The following is a 27,180-nucleotide window of genomic DNA, read 5'->3' as shown; positions in this document are numbered from 1 at the left end:
TCCCGCCCGCCGACCAACCAACCAATTCCGTCCTTGCTCTCAAAACGTCACAGCCCCAACCAATCGGAGCTCGCAGTTAATGGTAAACTCGGCCGCAGCCAATCGCTGGGCCGGTCGCACGGGGCAGTGCGTAGAAACGGACAACAAACATGGCGGAAGGTGAGTGTACCGGTTTGGAACGGGGCGGCCTGTCGCCGTCCGGCTGCGTGTTGTGAGTGCGGGAAGAGCGAGCGTTTGGCTCGGCAGTGCCGGACGGCGAGCCGCCTGAGCGGGAGGAGTTGAGGTCGGGCATCTCGAGGCGACTGGGGAGGGCGTCGGTGCAGCGTGTGCGGCCAGGCCGCAAACCCGCGTCAGTCATTGGCCGCTGGAACCACGCCCCCCTGCTTCCCTCGGTGACCCCGGCCTGTGGACCCCCCCCCCCCCCCTCGGTGACCCCGGCCTGTGGACCCCCCCCCCCCCTCGGTGACCCCGGCCTGTGGACCCCCCCCCTCGGTGACCCCGGCCTGTGGACCCCCCCCCTCGGTGACCCCGGCCTGTGGACCCCCCCCCCCCTGGTGACCCCGGCCTGTGGAAACCCCCCCCTCTTGGTGACCCTGGCCTGGTGACCCCGGCCTGTGGACCCCCCCCTCGGTGACCCCGGCCTGTGGACCCCCCCCCCTTGGTGACCCCGGCCTGTGGACCCCCCCCCCCCCCTCGGTGACCCTGGCCTGTAGAACCCCCCCCCCCTCGGTGACCCCGGCCTGTAGAACCCCCCCCCCCTCGGTGACCCCGGCCTGTGGACCCCCCCCTCGGTGACCCCGGCCTGTAGAACCCCCCCCCCCTCGGTGATCCTGGCCTGTGGACCCCCCCCCCCCTCGGTGACCCTGGCCTGTGGACCCCCCCCTGGTGACCCTGGCCTGTGGACCCCCACCTCGGTGACCCCGGCCTGTGGACCCCCCCTCGGTGACCCCGGCCTGTGGAACCCTCCTCGGTGACCCCGGCCTGTGGAACCCTGGCCTATGGCACCCCCTTCCTGGTGACCCCGGCCTATGGAAACCCCTGGCCTATGGAAACCTCCTGGTGAGCCCAGCATCATTTGCGCTTTTTTATTTCTTATTGGCTTGTTAGTGCTGTTGGATGTTTGGAAAGGGCTGTTCTGTTGTTCATGCTATTGATGTCCTCGGGTGAATAATAAATCACAACACCATGATCTGTTGTTAGCAACAACTTTCGCAGATCCACATTGGCTGCTGGATTCCCTCAGCGCCTTTTAAAATTAAATTTCTCATCCATGTGTTTAAATCCCCCTTTCCTTATCTCACTAACTTACTCCAGCCTCACCTCTTCCCCTGACTCCAGCCTCTCTACCTCCCTCTCCTATCTTAAATCCACCTTGTTGGTCAAGCTTTTGCTCACTGCTCTGGATGAATTCTGTGGCTCATTGTTTTTTTTCCTTGATGTGTCTGTGAAGTGGCTTGGGATGTTTTCCTACGTTATAAGAAATAGGAGCAGGCGTAGGACCCTTGGACCCTTGAGCCTGCTCTGCCATTTAATAAGATCATGGCTGATCAGATCATGGACTCAGCTCCACTTCCCTGCCTGCTCCCCATAATCCTTTATGTCCTTATCACTCAAAAATCTGTCTATCTCTGCCTTAAATATATTCAATGACCCAGCCTCCACAGCTCTCTGGGGCAGAGAATTCCACAGATTTACAACCCTCAGAGAAGAAATTCCTTCTCATCTCAGTTTTAAATGGGCGACCCCTTATTCTGAAACTGCACCCTAGTTCTAGATTCCCCTATGAGTGGAAACATCCTCTCTTCCTCCCTGCATCTATCTTGTCGAGTCCCGTTATTATCTTATGTTTCAATAAGATCACCTCTCATTCTTCTAAACTTCAATGAAGATGGGCTCAACCTATCTTCATAAGTGACCCCCTCATCTCTGGAATCAACCTAGTGAACCTTCTCTGAACAGCCTCCAATGTGAGTATATCCTTCCTTTTAAATATGGAGACCAAAACTATATGCAGTACACCAGGTGTGGCCTCACCAATACCTGTACAGTTGTAGCAGGATTTCTCTGCTTTTATACTCTATCCCCCTTGCAATAAAGGCCAACATTCCATTTGTCTTCCTGATTACTTGCTGTACCTGCATACTAATTTTTTGTGTTTCATGCACAAGGACCCCCAGGTCCCTCTGCACTGCAGCACTTTGAAGGTGTTATCTAAACGTAAGTTATTGAGAGATAAATTAACGGGTGCCTGTGTTTAACATTTATATGTGGTCCCTGAGGCTTCGTGTTATGGAGATGAAAAACTTTGAGTAACACCCTTGTCACAGTGGGAAGATCTGTTTATACTTTTATCCCAGATTCCTACCTTAATTTGCAGCTGTGGCTTGAGTCACTGATGCTCAACGATGAGTAACTGGGTCACCGCTTCTTATAGCTTGGGAAGGTTATTTAAGGGGTGTTGTATATTATAAACAAGGCCTTGAAAGTTCATCCTAAGAGCAGAGTTCTCCTAATTATAGCTTTAAATCCTGCTGCCAGTCTCCCTCTGATCTGGAGGCAAAGGGGAACTGCACGCAGTTTGGCTGCTGCCTTTGCACACAATACTTGTGGCATGACATGTGTTTACAGGCTCTGGAGCTCCCTCCCTAAACCTCTCTACCTCTTCCTCTCTTTCCTCCTTTTAAGACACTCCTTAAAACCTACCTCTGACCAAGCTTTTGATCATCTGCTGTAATTTCTTCTTATCTGGCTCAGTGTCAAATTAATTTTTTTTGTCTTCTAACACTCCTGTGAAGCGCCTTGGAACATTTTACTACGTAAAAAGTACTATAGAAATACAAGTTGTTGTCTGAGGCACATTTATAATGTCGTCAAGTTATTGTGCCTAGACAGCAAAGGTCACAGAGCAGTGCAGCATACTTACTAGGAACAGTCAGACTGGAAGCAAGTGTTGAGACACTCGGGCAAAATAGTCTTAACTAAAATCCAGAGGTTTAAACCTTTGTCTGCCTGTTGTGGGACCTAGGGTTGCTAACTCTGACTGAAGCTATTCCGGGAGATTTTTTTTTTCCAACGTGTCATAATGCCATTAATTGTCCAGGTCCCGAACTTCATTTTAAAGGGTGGAAGATGCCTATGCATGAATTCTTTTAACGTGGGGTGGCCGTTGGACACCAGCTACCACATGAACTTGACAGAGCTAGGTCTTGGTCCAATGGCAAGGGGATCCAAGACGATTGGAGACCAGGCTCTGCTGCATGGGTCTGACACACCACACACGTGTTCCTACTGATCCCCTCCCTCCCTCCCTCCCACCCTCGGGTCCTCTCTCCTTGCTTTTCAGAGATCACAGTGTAGGTGAGCGCAATAATCTTGGAGTAGCTTGCGAATATGTCCATAAAATACTGACGCTGTACCCCGGGCCCTCCAGCTCCAGTGCGCTGTTCTCCTATGCTTTTCCGCGCTCTCCCCAGCCGCTCACGCTTTGGTCATTAATTGTACTGTTCAATCCGTTCACTATCAAACCATCATTTTATTGTGTGTGGGTGTAAGGAGTGACATTGATATGTATATTGTTACGATATCACTGTTATGAATCTTGAATAAGAAATATTTCAAAACTATGTTAGCTCAATAATGTATTAATTAGCTAACACTACTATCGATATGATTTTATTTCAAATTGAGATCGGATTTCTACCTGTTTACTCCTCTTTTTGAGTATTAGTTTGCTAGCTACAGAGCAACAACAATGAACAGCTTTAAATCTTCATACTTAAATACTTAATTAATTATAATTAAATGTTATGCTTTTACCTTAAAGCTGGGTTGCCTGCAGAATGTCATTGCCCTTGGCTTTCTTCCTTTTAAATTTGTATTTCAGCTGGTCTCTTGCTGGTCCCACTGGGACCTGGCCAGCAAAATATAAAACCAACTTAAGGCATTCACCTATCTGAAATAACATGGAAGCGGTGGTCTCATGCCAGTAAAGATGGGTATTAATGTGTATGCAAAGCAAAGACATTGCATTTATATAGTTGATTTCATGATTTTGGGATGTCCCAAAGCGTTGTATAATGAAATACTTGTGATGTGTAGTCACCGTTATGCAGGGAACCGCAATATCCAGTTAGCACACTGAAAAGTTACAAAGAACAATGGGATAAATGACTATATAATTTGTTTTCAGTGATGTCAGTTGAGGGATATGTGTTGGCCAGGACAGCCCCCTGCTCTTTTTTTTTTTGAAGTACCATGGGATCTTTTAGATCAACCTGAGAGGGCAGATGGTGATTCAGTTTAACGGCTCATCCAAGAAACGGCACTCCCTCTGTACTGCACTGTCAACCTACATTATGTGCTCCAGTTTCTGGAGTGAGGCTTGAACCCACGACCTTCTGACTCGGTCGAGAGTTATACCACTGAGCCACAGCTGACACTTTAAGGCAGCTGATGTAAAAATGATGAACTTTAATGTTAACAATGAAACTATGACCAAGGGATTTTAACAGTAAGATCCCCCGATGAAGACTGTGATCTCACTCTTGCCATCGCGTCTGCTTAAATGTAACAGTAGGTACTGCATTACTTTTCAGTGTCTTCATTTTAAGCACCCAATTAGGAATGTGGGAACAGTGGGCCATTCAGCCCTAGCAGCCTGTTCCATATTTCACTGAGAGCTTGGCTGGTCTGCATCTTAACTCCATCCACCTTCCATGGCTCCATATCCTTTTGTACAGTTGACTAGCAAAAATGGGTCGATCCCAGATTTAAAATTATAAATTGAGCTCGCATCTACTGCTTTTTGTGGGAGACAGTTTCACACTTCTACAACCCTTTGGGTGAAGTGTTTCCTAACTTTTCTCCTGAATGGCCTGGCTCTGATTTTATGATTATGCCCCCTTGTCTGAAACTCCCCCACCAGTGGAAAACGTTTCTTGCAATTTGTTTCAAAATCCTAAAAACCTCAATCAAATCACCCCTTAACCTTCTATATGCCAGGGAATACAAGCCTAGTTTATGTAACCTCTCCTCAATATCTAACCCTTGGAGCCCTAGTAACATTCTGGTGAATCTGCGCAGCACTCCTTCGAAGGCCAGTATATCCTTTCTAAAGGTGTGTACACAGTACTCCAGATGTGGTCTAACCAGGGTTTTATAACTGTAGAAAAACTTCCACCCCTTTATAAAGGCTAACATTCCATTAACCTTTTTGATTTTATTTTTTATACCTGACCAATACATTTTAGTTATCTGCGTACATGGACCCCGAAATAGAAACATAGAAAATAGGTGCAGGAGTAGGCCATTCGGCCCTTCGAGCCTATACCATCATTCAATGTGATCATGGCTGATCATTCACCTCAGTACCCCTTTCCTGCTTTCTCTCCATACCCCTTGATCCCTTTAGCCAAAAGGGCCATATCTAACTCCCCCTTGAAAATATCCAATGAACTGGCATCAACAACTCTCTGCGGTAGGGAATTCCACAGGTTAACAACTCTGAGTGAAGACGTTTCTCCTCATCTTAATCCTAAATGGCCTGCCCCTTATCCTTAGACTATGTCCCCTGGTTCTGGACTTCCCCAACATCGGGAATATTCTTCCTGCATCTAACCTGTCCAGTCCCATCAGAATTTTATATGTTTCTATGAGCTCCCCTCTCATCCTTCTAAACTCCAATGAATACAGGCCCAGTCGATCCAGACTCTCCTCATATGTCAGTCCTGCCATCCCGAGAATCAGTCTGGTGAACCTTCGCTGCACTCCTTCAATAGCAAGAACGTCTTTCCTCAGATTAGGAGACCAAAACTGAATGCAATATTCCAGGTGAGGCCTCACCAAGGCCCTGTACAACTGCAGTAAGACCTCCCTGCTCCTATACTCAAATCCCCTAGCTATGAAGGTCAACATACCATTTGCTGCCTTCACCGCCTGCTGTACCTGCATGCCAACTTTCAATGACTGATGTACCATGACATCCAGGTCTCGTTGCGCCTCCCCTTTTCCTAATCTGCCGCCATTCAGATAATATTCTGCCTTTGTGTTTTTGCCACCAAAGTGGATAACCTCACATTTAGCCACATACTGCATCTGCCATGCATTTGCTCACTCACCTAACCTGTCCAAGTCACCCTGCAGCCTCTTAGCAATCTCTTTGGAGCCCCACTGGTCCTAACTTTGCACCATTTTAAAACTAGACGGATCTATTGTTTTTGGTCCAAAATGGTTTATCTTACACTTGCCTGCGTTGAAACCCATCTGCCATAGTTTTGCGCACTGATTTAATCTAGCAATGTCTCATTGTAATGTTATCCTCCCTTCTACACTTCTTACTATGTCACCAATCTTTTGTCATTTGCAAACTATTGCATTATCTGTCATTAATAAATATAGTGAATATTGAGGCCCCAGTACAGATCATTTTGTGACACCGCTAATCACTTCCTTCCAATTCGAACGCATACCCATATCCCTACTCTGTGTCTTCTGCCAGCTATCCAATCTCCTAACCAGGTCAATAACACGCCTTCAATTCCAGGAACTTTAATTTTAGCTGACAGTCTCTTGTATGGAAACTTATCTCATGCCTTCTGGGGTCCATATAAACTACATCTATTGACATTTCCCCTGTCTACTGCTTTAGTTACTTCTTCACAAAATTCAATTGGTTTGTTGAACATGACCTGCCCGTTCCAAATCTAAGTTGGCTCTCTCTAATCAGCTCCAAGTGATCAGTCACTCTGTCCTTAATTATAGATTCCAATATCTTCCCCACAACAGATGTTGGACTAACCAGTCTATAATTTCCTGATTTCTCTCTCACCGTTCTTAAATAATGGAGTTACATTTGCAGTTTTCCAATCAAAGGGACAATTCCTGAATCGAGAGCCCTTTGGAAGATTATGACCAAAACATCTGCAATTTCCTCACCTACTTCCTTTAAGACCCTGGGTGGAAACCATCAGGACCTGGGGATTTATCAGTCTTATTTTTCAGCCTGTTATTTTTCTTGCATATGCTAACTTCAGTGAGTTACAGACCTTGATTCATTTAGGTTCCCTGGAATGTCGGGCGTATTTTCCTCTACTGTGAAGACTGACGCACAGTAATCATATATGTCTGCCATTTCCTTATTTTTATTTGCAATATTACCCCATCTGTTCTTATACAGCCCATCAACGAGGATGACTTGCTTCCACAAGAATTCACAGATGTTTCAATTAAGGACCTGAAGTTCCAGTCCTGAACTCCAATTGATGGGGTGGAAGATGCCTGTGCATGGATTTTTTTAACGTGTGGTGACCGTTGTGCATCAGCCACCACATGGACTTGTCAGAGCCAGGCCTTTATCCAGTGGCAAGGGTTGAACCAGGACAACTGGAGACCTGCTCTACTGCACAGACCTAGTGACACATATCGCAGTGTAGGCAGGCCCGTGATTCTTCTGGGCCACGTACCCTCATTCGTCGCACTTTCGTCCATGATGTTTCAGGGCCCGCGCTCCAGCTCTATTTATAGCCCCGACCTGCAGTGGTGGTCTCACACAGGTCGGGGCAGGCCACATTACCCATGACTACCCTTTTCTTAAAAATAATTGTGAAAACTTTTTGTTAATCTTGATATCCTTTGCAAAATTCTTTTCGCATTCCTTTTTCAGCTCTTACTATTTTTTTTTGTCTTCCTTTGCTGTTTTTTATGGTCTGGATTTTGTGGTCAGTAGTGAAGAAACGGCGCTTGCCATTCATGACACTTGCAGCTGCCCACAGACTTTTCGCAGGCTTTTGAGTGGCAACTTGTGGTTCCTGGAGATGGTTTCCAGCACGGTGCCCTCTACAGCGGCTCTGTAGAATGTGTGAGCAGAACGAGCGTCTCCTCAACCAATCTGATTGAAGGATCCTCACTGAGACACGCAGTGTCTAATCCAGGAAGTATAAATTAGAATATTTAATTCATTGTAAAATTACGTACAGAAAGAAAAATAGAAGGAAAGAAAGATAGGATCCATTTAGTTTAATTTTTTTAAATCTTAAGGAATGAGACTTCACACTTTAAAAGTTAAATTTTCAAGGCCAGAGAGGTTGTTTGGCAGTAATTATGACTTACGCCGTTAAAAGTTTACTTACACCTGAATGCACCAGCCCTAACTTTTTCTGGTGTGTTTTGTGGATAAATCCAGCAACTTCACACGCTTGCATGGATTTCAATGCGGAGTCTATCGGCGAGGTACTGTTAGAGATTGTGTAGGAGCAGAGTAACTCCGACAGCAACTTCTGGATTTCCGCGTTTAAATACGCGTCTGCGGATTCCAGAAGTTGCTGTCCAATTCACTCCATAATAACAGCCTCATTAGAACAGTGTAGGAGGTCTATGACAGAGGTCAGAGTGGGAGTGGGGCAGAGAATGAAATGATAGGTGACCAGAAGCTCGGGGTTACGCATGCAGGCTGAATGGAGGTGTTCTACAAAGCAATCAGCCAATCTGCGTTTGGTCTTTGCTCAATCCGGGTCAACATCCCTTCCAGTCCCCTGGATCTGCACTATTCTTTGCACTTTTGAATGCTCTTTCCTTTAGTTTTATGTTATCTCTTGCTTCTTTTGAAAACCATGGCTGATTTTATTTGGTAAGTAGAGCTCTTTCCCCTTGGGGTCCTGTATTAAGCTAAATTCCTTTTTGAAAACCTCCCACTTTAATATGTAGTTTCACCTGTTAACAGTTTTGACCAGTTTGCTGTCGTCAGTCTTTGTTTCATCCCGTTAAAGCTAGCTTTACCAAAATCTAGAATCTTGGTATTGGTGTTAAGCTTCTCCTTTTCAAACCTAACATTAAATTCAATTATATTATGATCATTGTTAGTTAACAACAACGGTAGGGAACATTTATCTATGTCTGGCCTCATTACTCTTGAGTAAATCTAGTATGGCCTGCCCTCTAGTTGGATCTAGAATATATTACTCCAGAAAACGCTCTTGAATGCACTCGTAAAATTCGCAACCTTTCTGACTTGAGCTACTCTGCTGTTCCCAATCTATATGAAAATTAGTGTCTCAATACAGTCTATCACTTCATTGCTGCTATCTGGAGGGCTGTAGACAACTCCCATTACAGTTTTAAGTCCTCTCTTCCTCAATTCTAACCATAGAGTCCCTGCTGAATGCTTTCCCTTATCTAAGTCTCTCTTACCAATGCTGTAATAGTGTCTTTAATCAATAAGGCTGCTCCTCCTCCTCCAATTTCCCTATCCTTTCGGAAGACCTTAATAACCTGGAATATTTAACTCCCCTAGCCATGTCTCAGTAATGGCTACCATGTCATACCCTTTCATCATCATCATAGGCAGTCCCTCGGAATCGAGGAAGACTTGCTTCCACTCCTGTAGTTCTTTGGTGGCTGAACAGTCCAATACGAGAGCCACAGACTCTCTCTCAGGTGGGACAGACAGTGGTTGAGGGAAGGGGTGGGTGGGACTGGTTTGCTGCATGCTCTTTCCGCTGTCCGCGCTTGATTTCTGCATGCTCTCTGCGTTGAGACTCAAGTTGCCCAGCATCCTCTCGGATGCACTTCCTCCACTTAGGGCAGTCTTGGGCCAGGGACTCCCAGATGTCAGTGGGGATGTTGCACTTTATTAGGATGCTTTGAGGGTATCCTTGTAGCGTTTCTGCTGCCCACCTTTGGCTCGTTTGCCATGAAGGAGCTCCGAGTAGAGCACTTGCTTTGGGAGTCTTGTGTCTGGCATGCGGACTATGTGACCTGCCCAGCGGAGCTGATCAGGTGTGGTCAGTGCTTCAATGCTGGGGATGTTGGCCTGGTCGAGGACACTGATGTTGGTGCGCCTGCCCTCCCAGGGGATTTGTAGGATCTTGCAGAGACATCGTTGGTGATATTTCTCCAGCAACTTGAGGTATCTACTGTACATGGTTAGACACCTGTATTTGAGTCTCTAATTGACTCCATTTATTTTCTTATACTCCATGTGTTAGTGTATAAAACTCTTGTATGGCAGGAGAACCTAACCTGACCGTATGTCGAGATGCTGTCTTTCTCGCGTCGTTTAACTGCTGCTGAAACTAATTTATTTTAGTATTCCCTTCACCTGGATTAACTTTCACTGCTTGTGACCTGAACTTTGCTCTTATCCCTTTTTAAAAATCTTATAAATTATTATTTTTCCTATTGTTTCTGACTGGGTTGTCGTCATGTGTCCTTACCCCCCCCCCCCCCCCCCCCCCCCCATCCCAGTCCTTTTTATCACTCTATTTATCCTTTCCGTTAGGACCTTGGTCGCAGCCCGTCCCCATGGTACAGCTCCCTCCTGTTCCAGTACTACTGCCAGCGTCCCATGAAAATGAACCCCTCTTTTTCGCACCGCTCCTTTAGCCACCTCATCTGTTTATCCCTATGTCAGTTAGCACGTGGCTTGGGTAATAATCCTGAGATTACCACCCTTAAGGTCATAAGAACATAAGAAATAGGAGCAGGAGTTGGCCATACGGCCCCTCGAGCCTGCTCCGCCATTCAATAAGATCATGGCTGATCCGATCATGGACTCCGCTCCACTTCCCTGCCCACTCCCCATTACCCCTTATTCCCTTACCGTTTAAGAAACTGTCAATTTCTGTCTTAAATTTATCCAGTGACCCAGCTTCCACAGCTCTGAGGCAGTGAATTCCACAGATTTACAACCCTCAGAGAAGAAATTTCTCCTCATCTCAGTTTTAAATGGGCAGCCACTTATTCTAAGATTATGCCCTCTAGTTCTAGTCTCCCATCAGTGGAAACATCCTCTCTGCATCCACCTTGTCAAGCCCCCTCATAATCTTATACGCTTCGATAAGATCACCTCTCATTCTTCTGAATTCCAATGAGTAGAGGCCCAACCTACTCGACCTTTCCTCTTAAGTCAATCCCCCTCCCCCCCCCCCCCCCCCCCCCCCCTCATCTCCGGAATCAACCTAGTGAACCTTCTCTGAACTGCCTTCAAAGCAAGTATATCCTTTCGTAAATATGGAAACCAAAACTGCACGCAATATTCCAGGTGTGGCCTCACCTATACCTTGTATAACTGTAGCAAGACTTCCCTGCTTTATACTCCTTTGCAATAAAGGCCAAGATTCCATTGGCCTTTCTGATTACTTGCTGTACCTGCATACTAACCTTTTGTGTTTCATGCACAAGGCCCCCCAGGTCCTGTTGTACTGCAGCACTTTACAATCTTTCTCCATTTAAATAATAACTTGCTCTTCGATTTAGCTCCTAACCCCTGATACTCCCTCAGCAGGAACACGCCCTTTAGGACTGCCGATTGTGGCTGCAGAGGATGCTATCAATTCTCTAATGATTGAATCCCCTATAACTACTATATTTTTATTCTTCCCCTCCCCATTTGACATCGGCTTCCCAGGCAGCCTCGTGATTCAATCATGAGCACATCAGCCGCAGTATATGAGTAAGTATATGCTTATGTAAGTAGGGGATATCCAGTTAACAGGAAACTACAATTGTGTCTGTCAGAATTTACTTGATAAGTTTATACACATTTAGAATTGATGGACTGCTCCACTCACAGGAACCCCTCTGGTGATTTACATTTGGTGCAGCCTGCAATTTCAATTAGCAAGCCAGTTAATTCATGACCAAAGGAATCCTTTCAATTTCTTGATCAACATTTATTGTTTGGACTCTTTGAAATGAAGTCGACATATTTGTAATAGTTCTGTAAATCCACTGTTAGAAATCCTTTTTTTTCATTGCATCCAGAAAGTAGTTGGTGTCCTTTCTTCCCTTGATCTGCTGGTACTTCTGACAATGTCAGGAATCCTGAACACTCTATGATCTATTTTGAAACTATTTTGAGGTGGAACTTGTTGGACAACATGATTTGTGCTGCAAGGTGTTAAATTAACCAGATCAGAATGGTGACTGCTACTGATCCTGGAAGGACAATAAAAAGGACTTGGTACAAAGTAGAGGCTTGTACAGGAAGGAAACAGGTTATAAAATGTCATTCCATTAAAGCTCGAGTGACTACATTGTCAAGCAATCTCATTGGCTATTGTGATTCATCTGATTGTATATGAATGAAGACCCTTTTTGAGATGGTCCAGATTATGATTTTAATGCAGGTGTCTTTACTTCCTTAGAGCATGGCGATACACTCGCAGAACCAAACCTGGAAGGACAGATGCAGGTAATACCACTATGGAATAAGTCAGACGCAGGACCTGCGTTTCTTAGCATTAAAAACAGAAAATGCTGGAAATACTCAGTAGGTCATCTGTGAAGAGAAAAACAAAGTTACCGTTTCAGGTTTTCTATCCCTCCCCCCCCCCCCCCCCCCCCACTTCCCACGACACCTGCCCTTTTACCTCCTCCCTTCCCACCATCCTGGGCCTCGAACACTCCTTCCAGGTGAAACGGGTTCACTTGAACTTTAAATTTAGTATACTCTATTCGCTACTCACGATGCGGTCTCCTTTACATCGGGGAGACCAAACGCGGATTGGGTGATCGCTTTGCAGAACACCTCCATTCAGTCTGCATGCATGGCCCTGAGCTTTCGCTTACCTGTCACTTTAATTCTCTGCCCCGCTCCAAGTCTGACCTCTGTCATCGACCTCCTACACTGTTATAATGAGGCTCGAGCAACAGCACCTCATCTTTCGATTAGGCACTTTACAATCTTATAGACTCAACTTTGAGTTCAACAATTTCAGATCATAACCACTGCTCCTATTTTTTTCGGACAGCAGGTGACGGTAATTATTCTGCAGTTGCCGTTTACACCCCCCCCTCCCCTCGAGACCTAGCTTTTATTTCTTAACTTGTCCCAGTACCATCCCCTTTTGTCATTTAATCGTTCCTGCCCATCATAGACCTTCCCTTTTGACCTTTCCTCCCTGCCCCACCCCTGCCTCTGAAGTTGCTTAAAACCTGTTAACGTCTCTAACTTTTCTGGTTCTGACGAAAGATTTCTCTCCACAGATGCTGCCTGACCTGCTGAGTATCTCCAGCATTTTCTGTTTATATTTCAGTTTCTCAACATCCGGGGTATTTTGCATATGTTTCTCGGCTTTTATTTACGTAGGACAGAAGCTGTAATATTCTCAGGTGAATTATTTCTTTTTCAGATATCAGAAAATCCCCATGCAGAATATGGTCTCTCGGAGAATGTGCAGGTACTGTACTGAGCCGTGTGGCAGTTTACTTCAGGCATGGGTTCACCTACAGTCAAGCCTATATGCATGCAAGTTTTTCTGTGCAAGTAAATTGCAAAATTATCCTCAATACATACTTAAAATGACCTTTTATAACCATGGTAAAAGCAATCTCTCAATGATACTTGCCTCTTCCGTTTGTATTGGCATTTGTTTTCCTCCGCAATCTACTGTCCATGAAACGTTGTCAGATTCTGTATGTAAATAGGCTTGACTGTAGACTACTAACCATTTACAAGAAACACTATTGTGTTAACACGTTTAGAAACACACATAAATAAAATGCACATTTGAATTGCTTTAAATGCTTAAAACTCAAAATGTGTTTACACATATGGCTGAGTTATGAGCTATTATAAATCACAGCACCTCCCTAGTTTTTATTTTGTATTAAATCTTTCCTAATTGCCTCTATAGGGTCATGTGTATGGCCATTCCAGATAGCACCCAGTGAGTGAATAACGAGTGTTATAGAGCTGTTATGGTTGAGATTTTGAAATAGTGTTGCCAGTGAATACTTGGAGGAAGTAGTTTAACTATTTTATGCTCTCTTCTAGCCTCTATTGCATCTTTTAGGATTCTTGACTATTCTGACTGCCCGCTTGTTGTTACAGAATCATAGAATCTTGTAGTACTGTAAGAATTTCCAACGGGTGACAGTCAGCCCTTCCTGGTTATCAAATGACCCTCCCACTGTAAGGTACATTTGAGCAGGATCGTGCTCTGTTGTGAAGCCCTTGAAGTCAAATAGCCCGCTGTCATTTCCTGTTTGCACTCTCACACGAGCAATGGGCACTTGAGCAGATAATGGTGCATTATGAGGAATATCACATTTCGAGGACTTATTTTGGGTTGTACAGTTTCGGAGCAATATGCCACAGGTTTAATTCCCCCCTCCCCCACCCCAAATTCTGTCGGTTTTGATCTCCATTACACTGCTGTAGGAGGTGTTCTCCACCGCAGTTGCCGTGCACTACACTCGCTCGTTGAAGCCAGGTCAAAATGGTATTTGCCTGGGAGCAGTGGCTGTCCTCATGATTGCTTGGGGCGACGAGTAGAAGGGTGAAGTAAAAGAATTACAAATCCTACTTTTTTTTAAAAAAGTAACGCACAGAAGAAGCTTAATTTGTATAGAGCTTTACCTTGTGTTCATGATCATTTGTGGCAAATCCTCTTTGGATTACAAACTGCAGAGGGATACTAGGTTGAAGATGCACTGTGAGGATTAAAGTTAAAGCTGTACATTTTTTCTCTCAATGGGACAGAGGATAGTTGAGAATGAAAAACTGAATGCGGAGAAAACGTCTAAACAGAAAGTGGATCTGCAGTCCCTTCCAACTCGGGCGTACCTCGATCAAACAGTGGTACCCATTCTTTTGCAAGGTCTTTCAGTTCTGGCAAAAGAAAGGTAAGATGTTTATGGAAAGTGAGTATGCACAGCTCTTGGTGAGAGTGGGGGGGGCGGGGGCAAGGGGTGGTTGTGTTGGATAAAACCACCCGTTACGTGCATTGTTGAGGGGGCTGAAAGGATTCCTTCATAAGTTGTAAGGTGACTAGGAGCATATATATTTCCAAGCTGCTGCTCAAAGCCTTGCCTTGTAAAATGAGGGGGAAACTGTTAATGTAATGCAACAGTAAATATCCCTGAATCTTATTAATACTGAGATCGCCACTCCTGGGCTGGGTTATATTGCAACAGCTGCTCATTCATAGTTGGTATTTAGAAATGTTATAATTTGTCCATCAGTGGGCCAACCTGCTTGTCAGCCCAGGAATCTACAATACCCTCATTTTTGTAATCTTAAGCTAAGTAATTAAGTGCCTAATTTCTAAATGGATTCACTAGCAGTGATACACAATGCATTACTGTTTGTACCAGAATATACAAGCAATGGTTTCTGTCGCAGTCATGAAGCAAAACCTCATAGCTAAATGTGGGATAGCTGATCCTTTTGAGTTGGATTTTATATAGGTTGAGCCCTGTGTGAAGTAGCAGTTTCTCCCAGTATTATATTTATGCTATTAATTTTTTTAAAGTGATACTGGAGGTTGATGCACTCCTTTTTCACATGGTTCAAATCAATCCTAAACTAAATGCAAGGAAGGTTACTGCTCTCACTTGGAAGGGTTGTAGATAAAATAAGTTGGACAATCTCCATCTCGTGAGTCCAAAGCACAAAACTGTCAACAATTTACCTCGTGCCTGGAGGCCATAATGATGGCTAGTGTGGGAGTTGGACAATTCCTATCTATATTTGATAATGTTCCTTCGAGATTGAGGACAGAGCAGAGGCTCTGCACCTGGTGGGTGATCCGTGGTCAGGAGTGCCTTTCCATTTGTGATTGCTATATTGGAAGCACGTATTTCTAGGTCCGGTACAGTTTCACTACTCTGCCCCGGAGGGTGTAGAGCACTTTCCTTTTTGTACCAGTTTAAATTGCGATTGAACTTTCTTTTCCTGTGTTGCTGGTTTTGGGCAGCAAGACTCAACACGACTGTTTTAGCATCAAAGGCCAAATGATGTCTTGCACCTGAGCACAGGGCCAGGTCGAAATTGCCTAAAACTGGATCTTCTCTCCAGGTTGAAGCTTTCCTTGTGCTCTGGTGGCACAACACATGCCCATGATTGGTGCAGTTGTGTCGAGCTGCTCTCTGCAGGTCAAATCTTGGGCCTTCTCCTTGTGCCCAGTTTGGTAATGGCTTTTTGCCCAGAGATGTGTAGCTTTAAAAGGTCTTTTAAATAGGAGGGATGAGTTCAAAAATGAAACTCATTGGGAATACCACGATATTGTGGCCTGCAGTAATCTCTGAGCACAAGTAATTCTTCCTGGACATGGCTGTTTTTCAACTTAATCCTAAAACTCTTGCCTGAATTAGTTTTTTCAATCCCATCTTTTATGTACCAACTTGTTATTTAGAAACGAAACATAGATTCCACTGTCTGGAAGTGAAATGAGCTGCTGTTGGTTGATTGAACTTTTCAAAACCAAGTAGTTTTTGATATCGATGGTCACATTCCCTCGATCCTCCTGTTTCAGTTCTGTTACTATTTGGGAGAGTGAAAACCTCCAGAATACATTAGTCACTCAACTCCGTCGTCCGCTAACCTTGGAGCTGAATTTGAGAGCAGCATGTAAGCTGCAGTTAGGTTGCCTCTTATCCAACTTTAATTTTGCTGAGGACTCCTCGCTCCAAGTTCCGTTCACCCATCACTCCAATGCTGCACCAGCTCCCAGTTAAGCAAATCCTTGATTTTAAAATTCTCGTCCTCGTTTTCAAATCCCTCCGTGGCCTCGCCCCTGTCTGTCTCTGTAATATCCTCCAGCCCCACAACCCTCCCAAGATATCTGCACTCCTCCAATTCTGGCCTCTTGAGCATCACCGTTTTAATTACTCCACCATTAACGGCCATGCTTTCAGCTGCCGAGGCCCTAAGCTCTCTCTACCCCTTTGAGACACTCCTTAAAACCTTCCTCTTCTGCCGTAATATCTCCTTATGTGGCTTGGTAACAGCGTCTTCTTATAGCACATTTAATGTCATTATGTTAAAGGCGCTATATAAATACAAGTTTTAGTACTCCCATTTTTAACAACTGCCTTTATTCTAAAGGTTGTGCTTCTCCTGTAGAGCCAGAGTAGTTTGTGGAAGTTGCAAATAAACATTACTTCCTACAGGATCATCTCCATTCTTTTAAATGGATTCCCTTTCCAAATATAACCTGGTCTCATCAACTCTCACTTATCCCAGTGGGGAGTTTATCAGTAACTTGTGTGTTACTTGGCTTCACAATTACCCCCAACTTCATTATGTATACCGCACTGTCGTATCTTAGACAGCGACTGAATCTCACTGACATCACCTGTAATCTTGTCAGTAATTCGATCAATTCTCTTTATCCCCATCATCTGATCCTTATTGTGGCTTGTGCTTACCAGTAAAGAAAAACATATCCACAACTGAAAAATTCATATTAACATGCTAATAGAGTGGATGTGGTGACACTGGAGAGCAGATACCCAAAGCTTCTCTAACCATTGAGATTTTCTCAGTTCTCCTGTTTAATTTTCAGAGTGGAAATAAATGTCGAGTAGTAGGGAGATCCTCAGTTCCCACCAGTTGACTAGCTTGAACTTCAAATTGAGCTTTCTCTGAACTCTCCCCAACTCCTGTACATCCCTCGGAGTTTAGCTACTCGTTTTCTTAAACGTGCAGATTACAAACTGAGCCGCCTCTTCACGTTAAATTAATTTGCCTTTTGCCACAAGCAGTCTCGAGCTGGAGTCTCAAGGCAGGAGTTCGTAGAGGGATGTGATCGAGGCCCAGAAGAGGTGAGGGCCCAGGGGCAGCACGGGCCAGCCCACACTGCGATATATGTGCGTGCTAAGTCTGTGCAGCAGAGCAGATCACCAGTCGTCCTGGTTAATCCTTGCCACTGGACCAAGACCTAGCTCTGTCAAGCCCATGTGGTGGCTGGTGTGCAATGGCCACCACATGTTTTTTAAAAAAAAAAAAATCCACACGGGCAGCTTCCACCCTTCAGGATGTAGTTTGGGATCTGAAATATTAGGTCCTTCATTGACACACCTGTGAACTCATCCCTTTTCGGCGTAGGAGTGGGTCATCTTCGTTTCGAAGGACTGCCGATGGTGGTGATCTCAGCAACTACTTTCTGGTCACACTTGCTTTATTCAATTATCCAATTTTAGGGTGGGCCTATACTCATTGGAGTTTACAAGAGTGAGAGGTGATCTTATTGAAACATAAGATTCTGAAGAGGCTCGTCAGGGTAGATGCAGAGAGGATGTTTCCCCTTGTGGGGGAATCTAGAACTAGGGGGGCAGAGTTTCAGAATAAGGGGTTGCCCATTTAAAATTATGAGGAGGAGGAGGAATTCTGGGGGTTGTGAAGCTTTGCAATTACCCCAGAGAGCTGTGGAGCCTGAGTCATTGAATATATTTAAGGCGGAGATAGATAGATTTTTGAACTACAGGAGAGTCGAGGGTTATGGGGAGCAGGCAGAAAGTGGAGTTGACGCCAAGATCAACCATGACCTTATTGAATGGCTGAGCAGGCTCTAGGGGCCACATGGCCTACTCCTCCTCTTTCTTATGTTCTTATAGGATAAGATTGCACTTTGGATTTTTAACGTGAAGTTTGCTATTTTAAAAAGTTACACTTAGTTTATCATAAAACAATATGACTTTATTTAGTAAATTCTTTGTTTACCAGACCTCCCAATCCTATCGAATTCTTGGCCGCTTATCTTCTGAAGAACAAGTCACAGTTTGAAGAGAGAAACTAGCTTGCATAGAACAACACAAAAATGAAGACATCACCAGTCCCTTGCGGTTGCGAAGGGGGAGATGACTCTAACTTTTGAATATCACGGTTTGTAAAAACAAAGGAAAGAAAAATGAGCCTGTGCAGAAGACCAGAATATGCATGAAGTGGCCCATTATCTATATAAAGTATGGTAGCTGTGCAGCATTTTTTTCCCACTTTCTGTAATTTATGTAAACATTGCAATGTTAAATAAACCAGTTGTGTTTTTACATTGGTCCAATAATGTACACTTTTCTTTTTTATATCGGACTTCAGAAAACGCTGCCTTGCTAGTCATTTTCTTTTGCAGAGCAGAGAATACCCAGAAGGACTTGGGAATTAGTGCGTCATAATTTTGAGAGCTTAAAAGATTATGGTTAAACTAATATGGCAGAAAGGTGGAGATGAAAATGAATCTGGTCTGATTTACCTGTGCTGGGCAAAAAACCAAATGGGACAATGTGATTAGCAGGGGGCAATCTTCAAATGTGAGGTGTATTCTTAGAGTGCGGAAGGATAGTTTTCTGTGGATCGAGATTAAAGCAAAACTTAAAAGGGAGATTTAGAAAATATAGTGGGGAAATGAAAAGGGGATATGATAAAAAGCCAGCAGATGGTATGATGGGGAAAATTAAGATATTAAAAATAAAATAATAATTAGGGAGCAAGTAAGACAACACCATGAGATGTCTCTGCTTCTCAAATTCTGTCCTCTTGAGCAGCTCCGATTTATAATTGCTCAACCATCATTGGCTATGCCTTCAGCTGCTTGGGCCTGAAGCTCTGGAATTCCTCCCTAAACCTCTCCGCCCCTCTTTCCTCCTTTTAAGATGCTCCTTAAAACCTACCTCTAACCAAGCTTTTGGTCATCTACCATAATTTCTTATGTAACTCAGTGTCAAATTTATCTGTTTTGTCTTATAACACTGCTGTGAAGCTCCTTGGGACATTTTACTATGGGGGTGCTATATAAATAAAAGTTGTTGTTGTAGGTATGGTGGCGATGTATAATTTTGCCAGTTCTTATGATGAAAGTGATGATTTAGGTGTGTGGTAGAGGATGTAGAATAATTGTCAGATAACAGTAGAAAAGGAATGTTACAAAAAAATGAGCAGTATTCAAAGTGGCTAAGTCACCGGGCCTTGATAGATTGCATTCCTCCCCCCCCCCCCCCCCCCCCGGACTGTTGAATGAACCCAGAGGACATAATTTTTCAATCCTCTAGATATGCAAATTTTAATTTTAAATTGTGCCTGGGAACCGGAAGGTAGTTAATGCAACACCTCTGTTCAAGAAGGGAAAGGAGGATAAACTGGGTAACTATAGACCAGTTATTTGAACCTCGGTTGTGGGAAAACTTAATTAGGGATGAAATTTAGCTGAGTATTTAAAAACACATGGGAGAATCGAGGTCATTATGTTTTTGGAAAGTAGTGTTTGATATTAGTTTTTTGGAAGCAATGAGCAATTAGATAATACAGTAGATGTCGCATTTATGAATTTTCAAAGGCACCAAATGTCTGAAGTTTGTTACAAAAAGTTAGGCAAGCAATGTGAGGAAGTGCAGTCGCATGGATGCTAGTTGGTTGCTAGTAAACATAGGTTAGGGTCGATGGGTGTTTCTCTGTTTGGAGAACAGGTGGAAGTGGTTATCTGGGGTTATTTCCAGCTCCTCTTTTCTTGAACTTGAGAATAGGGAACACAAAGTTGAAATTGGCTGATATAAAAGCAAGAACAACTGAAAGATCTCAGCATTTAGATGGGTGTTGCAAGTTTATGGTCTGCTATAGACACCTTTTCAGCTTTTTTGGCATCAATGTATCCCACATGTTCTGGTGCTGACTCATGCTGCCTAATCTCCACAATAGCATATCCAACAGGATGTATCTATGTACCCTTCCTGACATACAAACTGGATATCGTGTCCATACGTGATCTTGCATGTGCTCCTCTGATCTTTAACTGGACTGTTTACGTTTTGGCAAGACTAAGCCAGAACACAAGATTAGGCTGCTTTATTTCAAGGAGCAAGTGACCATGCAGAGCAACAGTTGTGATTGGACCCACTTAATTCAGTAAGTACAACTTGTCTTCATGTAATGATACAGAATAATGAATATGCTACATTTCCCTAAAAATCTGGGTCATCTTGCTTCACTTAAGGTCATTAATCCTGCATCCTAACCTGAGCTGGAGCAAAAGTAGCTGTCTGTTTCTGCATTTACAGGCTCATAACACTAGCATATCAATAGCAAGTAAAATTCTGTATGCAGAGGTCAGATACGCGCACACTCGGGGGGGGGGGAAAGAATGCACGGGTCAGATACTACTACTACTACTAGGCAGTCCCTTGTGACGAGGATGACTCTCCACATCAAAAAAAGATTGACTCACGGGTGTTACAATGAGTTACATCTTAAAGGGTGGAAGATGCCTGCGCGAGGATTATTTTAACGTGTAATGACCGTTGCACATCAGCCACCACACGGGCTTGACGGAGCTAGGTCTTGGTCCAGTGGCGAGGATTGACCAAGATGACTGGAGATTAAGCTCTGTTGTGCCTTCCCTGGGCCACGGCCCCTCTGTTATATGCTGCACTGCTCCTGAGCCATGGCCCTACTGCTATTAAAAGGCTGCGGCCCGCCACGCATCCCCCCCCCTTACCCCCCCAGCTTGGCTCGACATCTGCTCTTGCTGGGCCCGGGCCCGACTCAGCCCCTCGCTGGGCTGGACTCCCAGTGATGTCAATCCAGTCGCCCTTGTACAAGTGGTGGCACTCCTGAACCAGCGCACTCTGCAGGGTCTAGCTCTCCTACTTATACCACACCTGCCGCCAATGGTGTTTTCACACAGGTCTGTGGACACCGTCCTGGGGCTGCTCTCTTCATATACCCCGCTGATGGTGTTGTCACAGATCAGGTCAGATAGAACTGCACACACACACACACACACACACACTGAGGGGATGCAACGTCCAATCGAAATAAGACGACCTGGGGGTGGAATCCAGGCACTTTGCTGAGGAAATCAATTGAGGGAGATAAGTAGTGAATGATGAATTTTGTTTTTTTTTTAAAAACTCTGGAGCTGGCCAAAAATGAGCAAAATAGTCTACGGGTCTGTACATTCCTATGGTACTACAATGTGATATGTCCTGCTCAAGATCACAAATTTATGGTTTTTGTGGAAAAATTGGACAAACACAATTTAATCCCCTAAAACAATAGTTTTAAAAAAAAAAACTAATTCTGGAATTGGAGTTCATGTAATAAAAATCTGTTACTTATTCAGTCACAAGTCAGTTGTGCTGATCCTTGTCCATCACCCGATCATGATGCTGATTTTCAGAGATGTGGAGCTTGGTGCCTCAAACCATCAGAAATCTGTGGCTGCAGTGTGCCGCATTACACCCCAAGTGGGTGTTCTGGTAATATTAATTGAGAACAATGGGCAGGACATCAAGTAGCTTTTGTAGTGCCGTGGGATGTTTTATTTCCACCCGTATAAGACGACAGGACCGCAGTTGCACATCTAATAGAAACATAGAAAATAGGTGCAGGAGTAGGCCATCCGGCCTTTCGAGCCTGCACCACTATTCAGCAAGATCATGGCTGATCATTCCTTCAGTACCCCTTTCCTGCTTTCTCTCCATATCCCTTGATGCCTTTAGCCGCAAGGGCCATATCTAAATCCCTCTTGAATATATCCAATGAACTGGCATCAACAACTCTCTGCGGTAGGGAATTCCATAGATTAACAATTCTGAGTGAAGAAGTTCCTCCTTATCTCAGTCCTAAATGGCTTACCCCTTATCCTTAGAATGTGTCCCCTGGTTCTGGACTTCCCCAACATAGGGAACATTCTTCCTGCATCTAACCTGTCCAGAATTTTATATGTTTCTGTGAGATCCCCTCTCATCCTTCTAAACGCCCAATCGATCCAGTCTCTCCATATGTCAGTCCTGCCATCCTGGGAATCAAGCTGGTGAAACTTCGCTGTACTCCCTCAATGGCAAGAACGTCCTTCCTCAGATTAGGGACCAAAACTGAACAATATTCCAGGTGGGACCTCACCAAGGCCCTGTACAACTGCAATAAGATCTCCCTGCTCTTATATTCAAATCCCCTAGCTATGAAGGCCAACATACCATTTGCCGCCTTCACCGCCTGCTGTACCTGTATCCCAACCTTCAGTGACTGATGAATCATGACACCCAGGTCTCGCTGCACCTTTTCCTAATCTGCTGCCATTCAGATAATATTCTACCTTCGTGTTTTTGCCCCCGAAGTGGATAACCTCACATTTATCCACATTATACTGCATCTGCCATGCATTTTCCTACTCGCCTAACCTGTCCAAAGCACCCTGCAGCCTCTTAGCGTCCTCCTCACAGCTCACACCACCACCCAGTTTAGTGTTATCTGCAAACTTGGAGATATTACACTCAATTACATCATCCAGATCATTAATATATATTGTAAAGAGCTGGGGCCCCAGCACTGAGCCCTGCGGCACTCCACTAGTCACTGCCTGCTATTCTGGAAAGGACCCGTTAATCCCGACTCTCTGCTTCCTGTCTGCCAACCTGTTCTCTATTCACGTCAGTACATTACCCCCAATACCATGTGCTTTGATTTTGCACACCAATCACTTGTGTGGGACCTTGTCAAAAGCCTTTTGAAAGTCCAAATACACCATATCCATTGGTTCTCCCTTGTCCACTCTACTAGTTACATCCTCAAAAAATTCCAGAAGATTTGTCAAGCATGATTTCCCCTTCATAAATCCATGCTGACTTGGACCAATCCTATCACTGTTCTCCAAATGTGCTGCGATTTCATCCTTAATGATTGATTCCAACATCTTCCCCACTACTGATGTCAGGCTAACCGGTCTATAATTACCCGTTTTCTCTCTTCCTCCTTTTTAAAAAAAGTGGTGTTACATTAGCTACCCTCCAGTCCATAGAAACTGATCCAGAGTCGATAGATGTTGGGAAAATTATCACCAATGCATCCACTATTTCTAGGGCTACTTCCTTAAGTACTCTGGGATGTAGACTATCAGCCCTGGGGATTTATCGGCCTTCAATCCCGTCAATTTCCCTAACACAATTTCCTGCCTAATAAGGATATCCTTCAGTTCCTCCTTCTCACTAGACCTTCAGATGCCGAGTACATCGGGAAGGTTATTTGTGTCTTCCTTTGTGAAGACAGAACCAAAGTACTTGTTCAATTGGTCTACCATTTCTTTGTTCCCCATTATAAATTCACCCGAATCCGACTGCAAGGGACCAACGTTTGTCTTCACTAATCTTTTTCTCTTCACATATCTATAGAAGCTTTTGCAGTCAGTTTTTATGTTTCCGGCAAGCTTCCTCTCGTACTCTATTTTCCCCTTCTTAATTAAACCCTTTGTCCTCCTCTGCTGTATTCTAAATTTATCCCAGTCCTCCGGCTTACTACTTTTTCTGGCTAATTTGTATGCCTCTTCCTTGGATTTAACACTATCCTTAATTTCCCTTGTGAGCAACGGTTGAGCCACCTTCCCCGTTTTATTTTTACTCCAGATAGGGATGTATAATTGTTGAAGTTCATCCATATGATCTTTAAAGGTTTGCCATTGCCTATCCACAGTCAACCCTTTGAGTATCATTTGCCAGTCTAATCTAGCCAATTCGCACCTCATACCATCAAAGTTACCTTTCCTTAAGTTCAGGACCCTAGTTTCTGAATTAACTTTGTCAGTCTCCATCTTAATAATAAAGAATTCTACCATATTATGGTCACTCTTCCCCAAGGGGCCTCACACAACAAGATTGCTAATTAGTCCCTTCTCATTACACATCACCCAGTCTAGGATGGCCAGCTCTCTAGTTGGTTCTTCGACATATTGGTCTAGAAAACCATCCCTAATACATTGCAGGAAATCCTCCTCCACTGCATTGCTACCAGTTAGGTTAGCCCAATCAAAATGTAGATTAAAGCCACCCATGATTACTGCTGTACCTTTACTGCACACATTCCTTATTTCTTGTTTGATGCTGTCCCCAACCTCACTACTACTGTTTGGTGGCCTGTATACAACTCCAACTAGCATTTTCTGCCCTTTGGTATTCCATAGCTCCACCCATACCGATTCCACATCATCCAAGCTAATGCCCTTCCTTACAATTGCATTAATTTCCGCTTTAACCAGCAACGCCACTCCGCCTCCTTTTCCTTTCTGTCTATCCTTCCTAAATGCTGAGTACCCCTGGATGTTGAGTTCCCAGCCTTGGTCACCCTGGAGCCATGTCTCCGTGATGCCAATCACATCAGACCCGTTAACTGCTATCTGCGCAGTTAATTCATCCACCTTATTCCGAATACTCCTCACATTGAGGCACAGAGACTTCAGGCTTGTCTTTTTAACACATTTTGACCCTTTAGAATTCTGCTGTAAAGTGGCCCTTTTTGTTTTTTGCCTTGGATTTCTCTGCCCTCCACTTTTACTATTCTCCTTTCTATCTTTTGCTTCTATCTCCATTTTATTCCCTTCTGTCTCCCTGCATAGGTTCCCATCCCCCTGCCATATTAGTTTAACTCTTCCCAAACAGCACGAGCAAACACTCCCCCTAGGACATTGGTTATGGTCCTGCCCAGGTGCAGACCACCCAGTTTGTACTGGTCCCACCTCCCCCAGAACTGGTTCCAATGTCCCAGGAATTTGAATCCCTCCCTTCACCACTGCTCAAGCCACGTATTCATCTGAGCTATCCTGCGATTCCTACTCTGACTAGCATGTGGCACTGGTAGCAATCCTGAGATTACTACTTTTGAGGTCCTACTTTTTAATTTAACTCCTAGCTCCTTAAATTCGTCTCGTAGGACCTCATCCTGTTTTTTACCTATATCGTTGTACCTATATGCACCACGACAACTGGCTGTTCACCCTCCCTTTTCAGAATGTCCTGCACCTGCTCCGAGACATCCTTCACCCTTGCACCAGGGAGGCAACATACCATCCTAGAGTCTCGATTGCGGCCGCAGAAAAGCCTATCTATTCCCCTTACAATCGAATCCCCTATCACTATTGCTCTCCCACTCTTTTTTCTGCCCTCCTGTGCAGCAGAGCCAGCCACGGTGCCATGAACCTGGCTGCTGTTGCTCTCATAACAACATAAAAACATAATAATTAGGAACAGGAGTAGGCCATCTAGCCCCTCGAGCCTGCTCCGCCATTCAACAAGATCATGGCTGATCTGGCCGTGGACTCAGCTCCACTTCCCCACCCGCTCCCCAGAACCCTTAATTCCCTTATTGGTTAACAATCTATTTGTGATTTGAATACATTCAATGAGCTAGCCTCAACTGCTTCCTTGGGCAGAGAATTCCACAGATTCACAACCCTCTGGGAGAAGAAATTCCTTCTCAACTCGGTTTTAAATTGGCTCCCCCATATTTTGAGGCTGTGCCCCTTAGTTCTAGTCTCCCCGACCAGTGGAAACAACCTCTCTGCCTCTATCTTGTCTATCTCTTTCATTATTTTAAATGTTTCTATAAGATCACCCCTCATCCTTCTGAACTCCAACGAGTAAAGACCCAGTCTACTCAATCTATCATCATAAGGTGACCCCCTCATCTGCGGAATCAGCCTAGTGAATCGTCTCTGTACCCCCTCCAAGGCTAGTATATCCTTCCTTAAGTAAGGTGACCAAAACTGCACGCAGTACTCCAGGTGCGGCCTCACCAATACCCTGTACAGTTGCAGCAGGACCTCCCTGCTTTTGTACTCCATCCCTCTCGCAATGAAGACCAACATTCCATTCGCCTTCCTGATTACCTGCTGCAAATGCAAACTAACTTTTTGGGATTCATTAACAAGGACTCAAAAGAGTTTCATGCACAAGGACCCCCAGGTCCCTCTGCACCGCAGCATGTTGTAATTTCTCCCCATTCAAATAATATTCTCTTACTGTTTTTTTCCTCAAGGTGAATGACCTCACATTTTCCGACATTGTATTCCATCTGCCAAACCTTAGCCCATTCGCTTAACCTATCTAAATCTCTTTGCAGCCTCTCTGTGTCCTCTACACAACCCGCTTTCCCACTAATCTTTGTGTCATCTGCAAATGTTGTTACACTACACTCTGTCCCCTCTTCCAGGTCATCTATGTATATTGTAAACAGTTGTGGTCCCAGCCCCGATCCCTGTGGCACACCACTAACCACCGATTTCCAACCCGAAAAGGACCCATTTATCCCGACTCTCTGCTTTCAGTTAGCCAGCCAATTCTCGATCCATGCTAATACATTTCCTCTGACTCCGCGTACCTTTATCTTCTGCAGTAACCTTTTGCGTGGCACCTTATCGAATGCCTTTTGGAAATCTAAATACACCACATCCATCGGTACACCTCTATCCACCATGCTCGTTATAGCCTCAAAGAATTCCAGTAAATTAGTTGCACATGATTTCCCCTTCATGAATCCATGTTGCGTCTGCTTGATTGCACTATTCCTATCTAGATGTCCCGCTATTTCTTCCTTAATGATAGCTTCAAGCATTTTCCCCACTACAGATGTTAAACTAACCGGCCTATAGTTACCTGCCTTTTGTCTGCCCGCTTTTTTAAACAGAGGTGTTACATTAGCTGCTT

At 44.5% G+C, this 27,180-nt stretch overlaps 1 protein-coding gene across 2 annotated transcripts; it reads left to right on the top strand.

Moving 5' to 3' along the window:
- Nucleotides 1-88: 88 nt before the first annotated feature.
- Nucleotides 89-18,768, top strand: dpy30 (dpy-30 histone methyltransferase complex regulatory subunit). 2 transcript variants are annotated; one of them, XM_070884838.1, is made up of 5 exons: nucleotides 89-159; nucleotides 12,141-12,187; nucleotides 13,128-13,175; nucleotides 14,480-14,622; nucleotides 18,446-18,768. In XM_070884838.1, exons 1-5 carry the CDS (start codon nucleotides 150-152, stop codon nucleotides 18,516-18,518), a joined length of 321 nt encoding a protein of 106 aa, XP_070740939.1. In that variant the 5' UTR covers nucleotides 89-149; the 3' UTR covers nucleotides 18,519-18,768. The 2 variants fall into 2 exon arrangements, with proteins under 2 accessions (XP_070740939.1, XP_070740940.1); XM_070884839.1 differs by lacking the exon at nucleotides 89-159 and adding an exon at nucleotides 11,424-11,446.
- The last annotated feature ends 8,412 nt before the right edge of the window (nucleotides 18,769-27,180 follow it).

The sequence above is a fragment of the Pristiophorus japonicus genome, chromosome 7, assembly GCF_044704955.1.
Source record: "Pristiophorus japonicus isolate sPriJap1 chromosome 7, sPriJap1.hap1, whole genome shotgun sequence".
NCBI classification, from domain to species: Eukaryota; Metazoa; Chordata; class Chondrichthyes; family Pristiophoridae; genus Pristiophorus; species Pristiophorus japonicus.
Note: the sequence above shows the minus strand (reverse complement) of the source record. Positions and strands in the feature narration are given on the sequence as shown.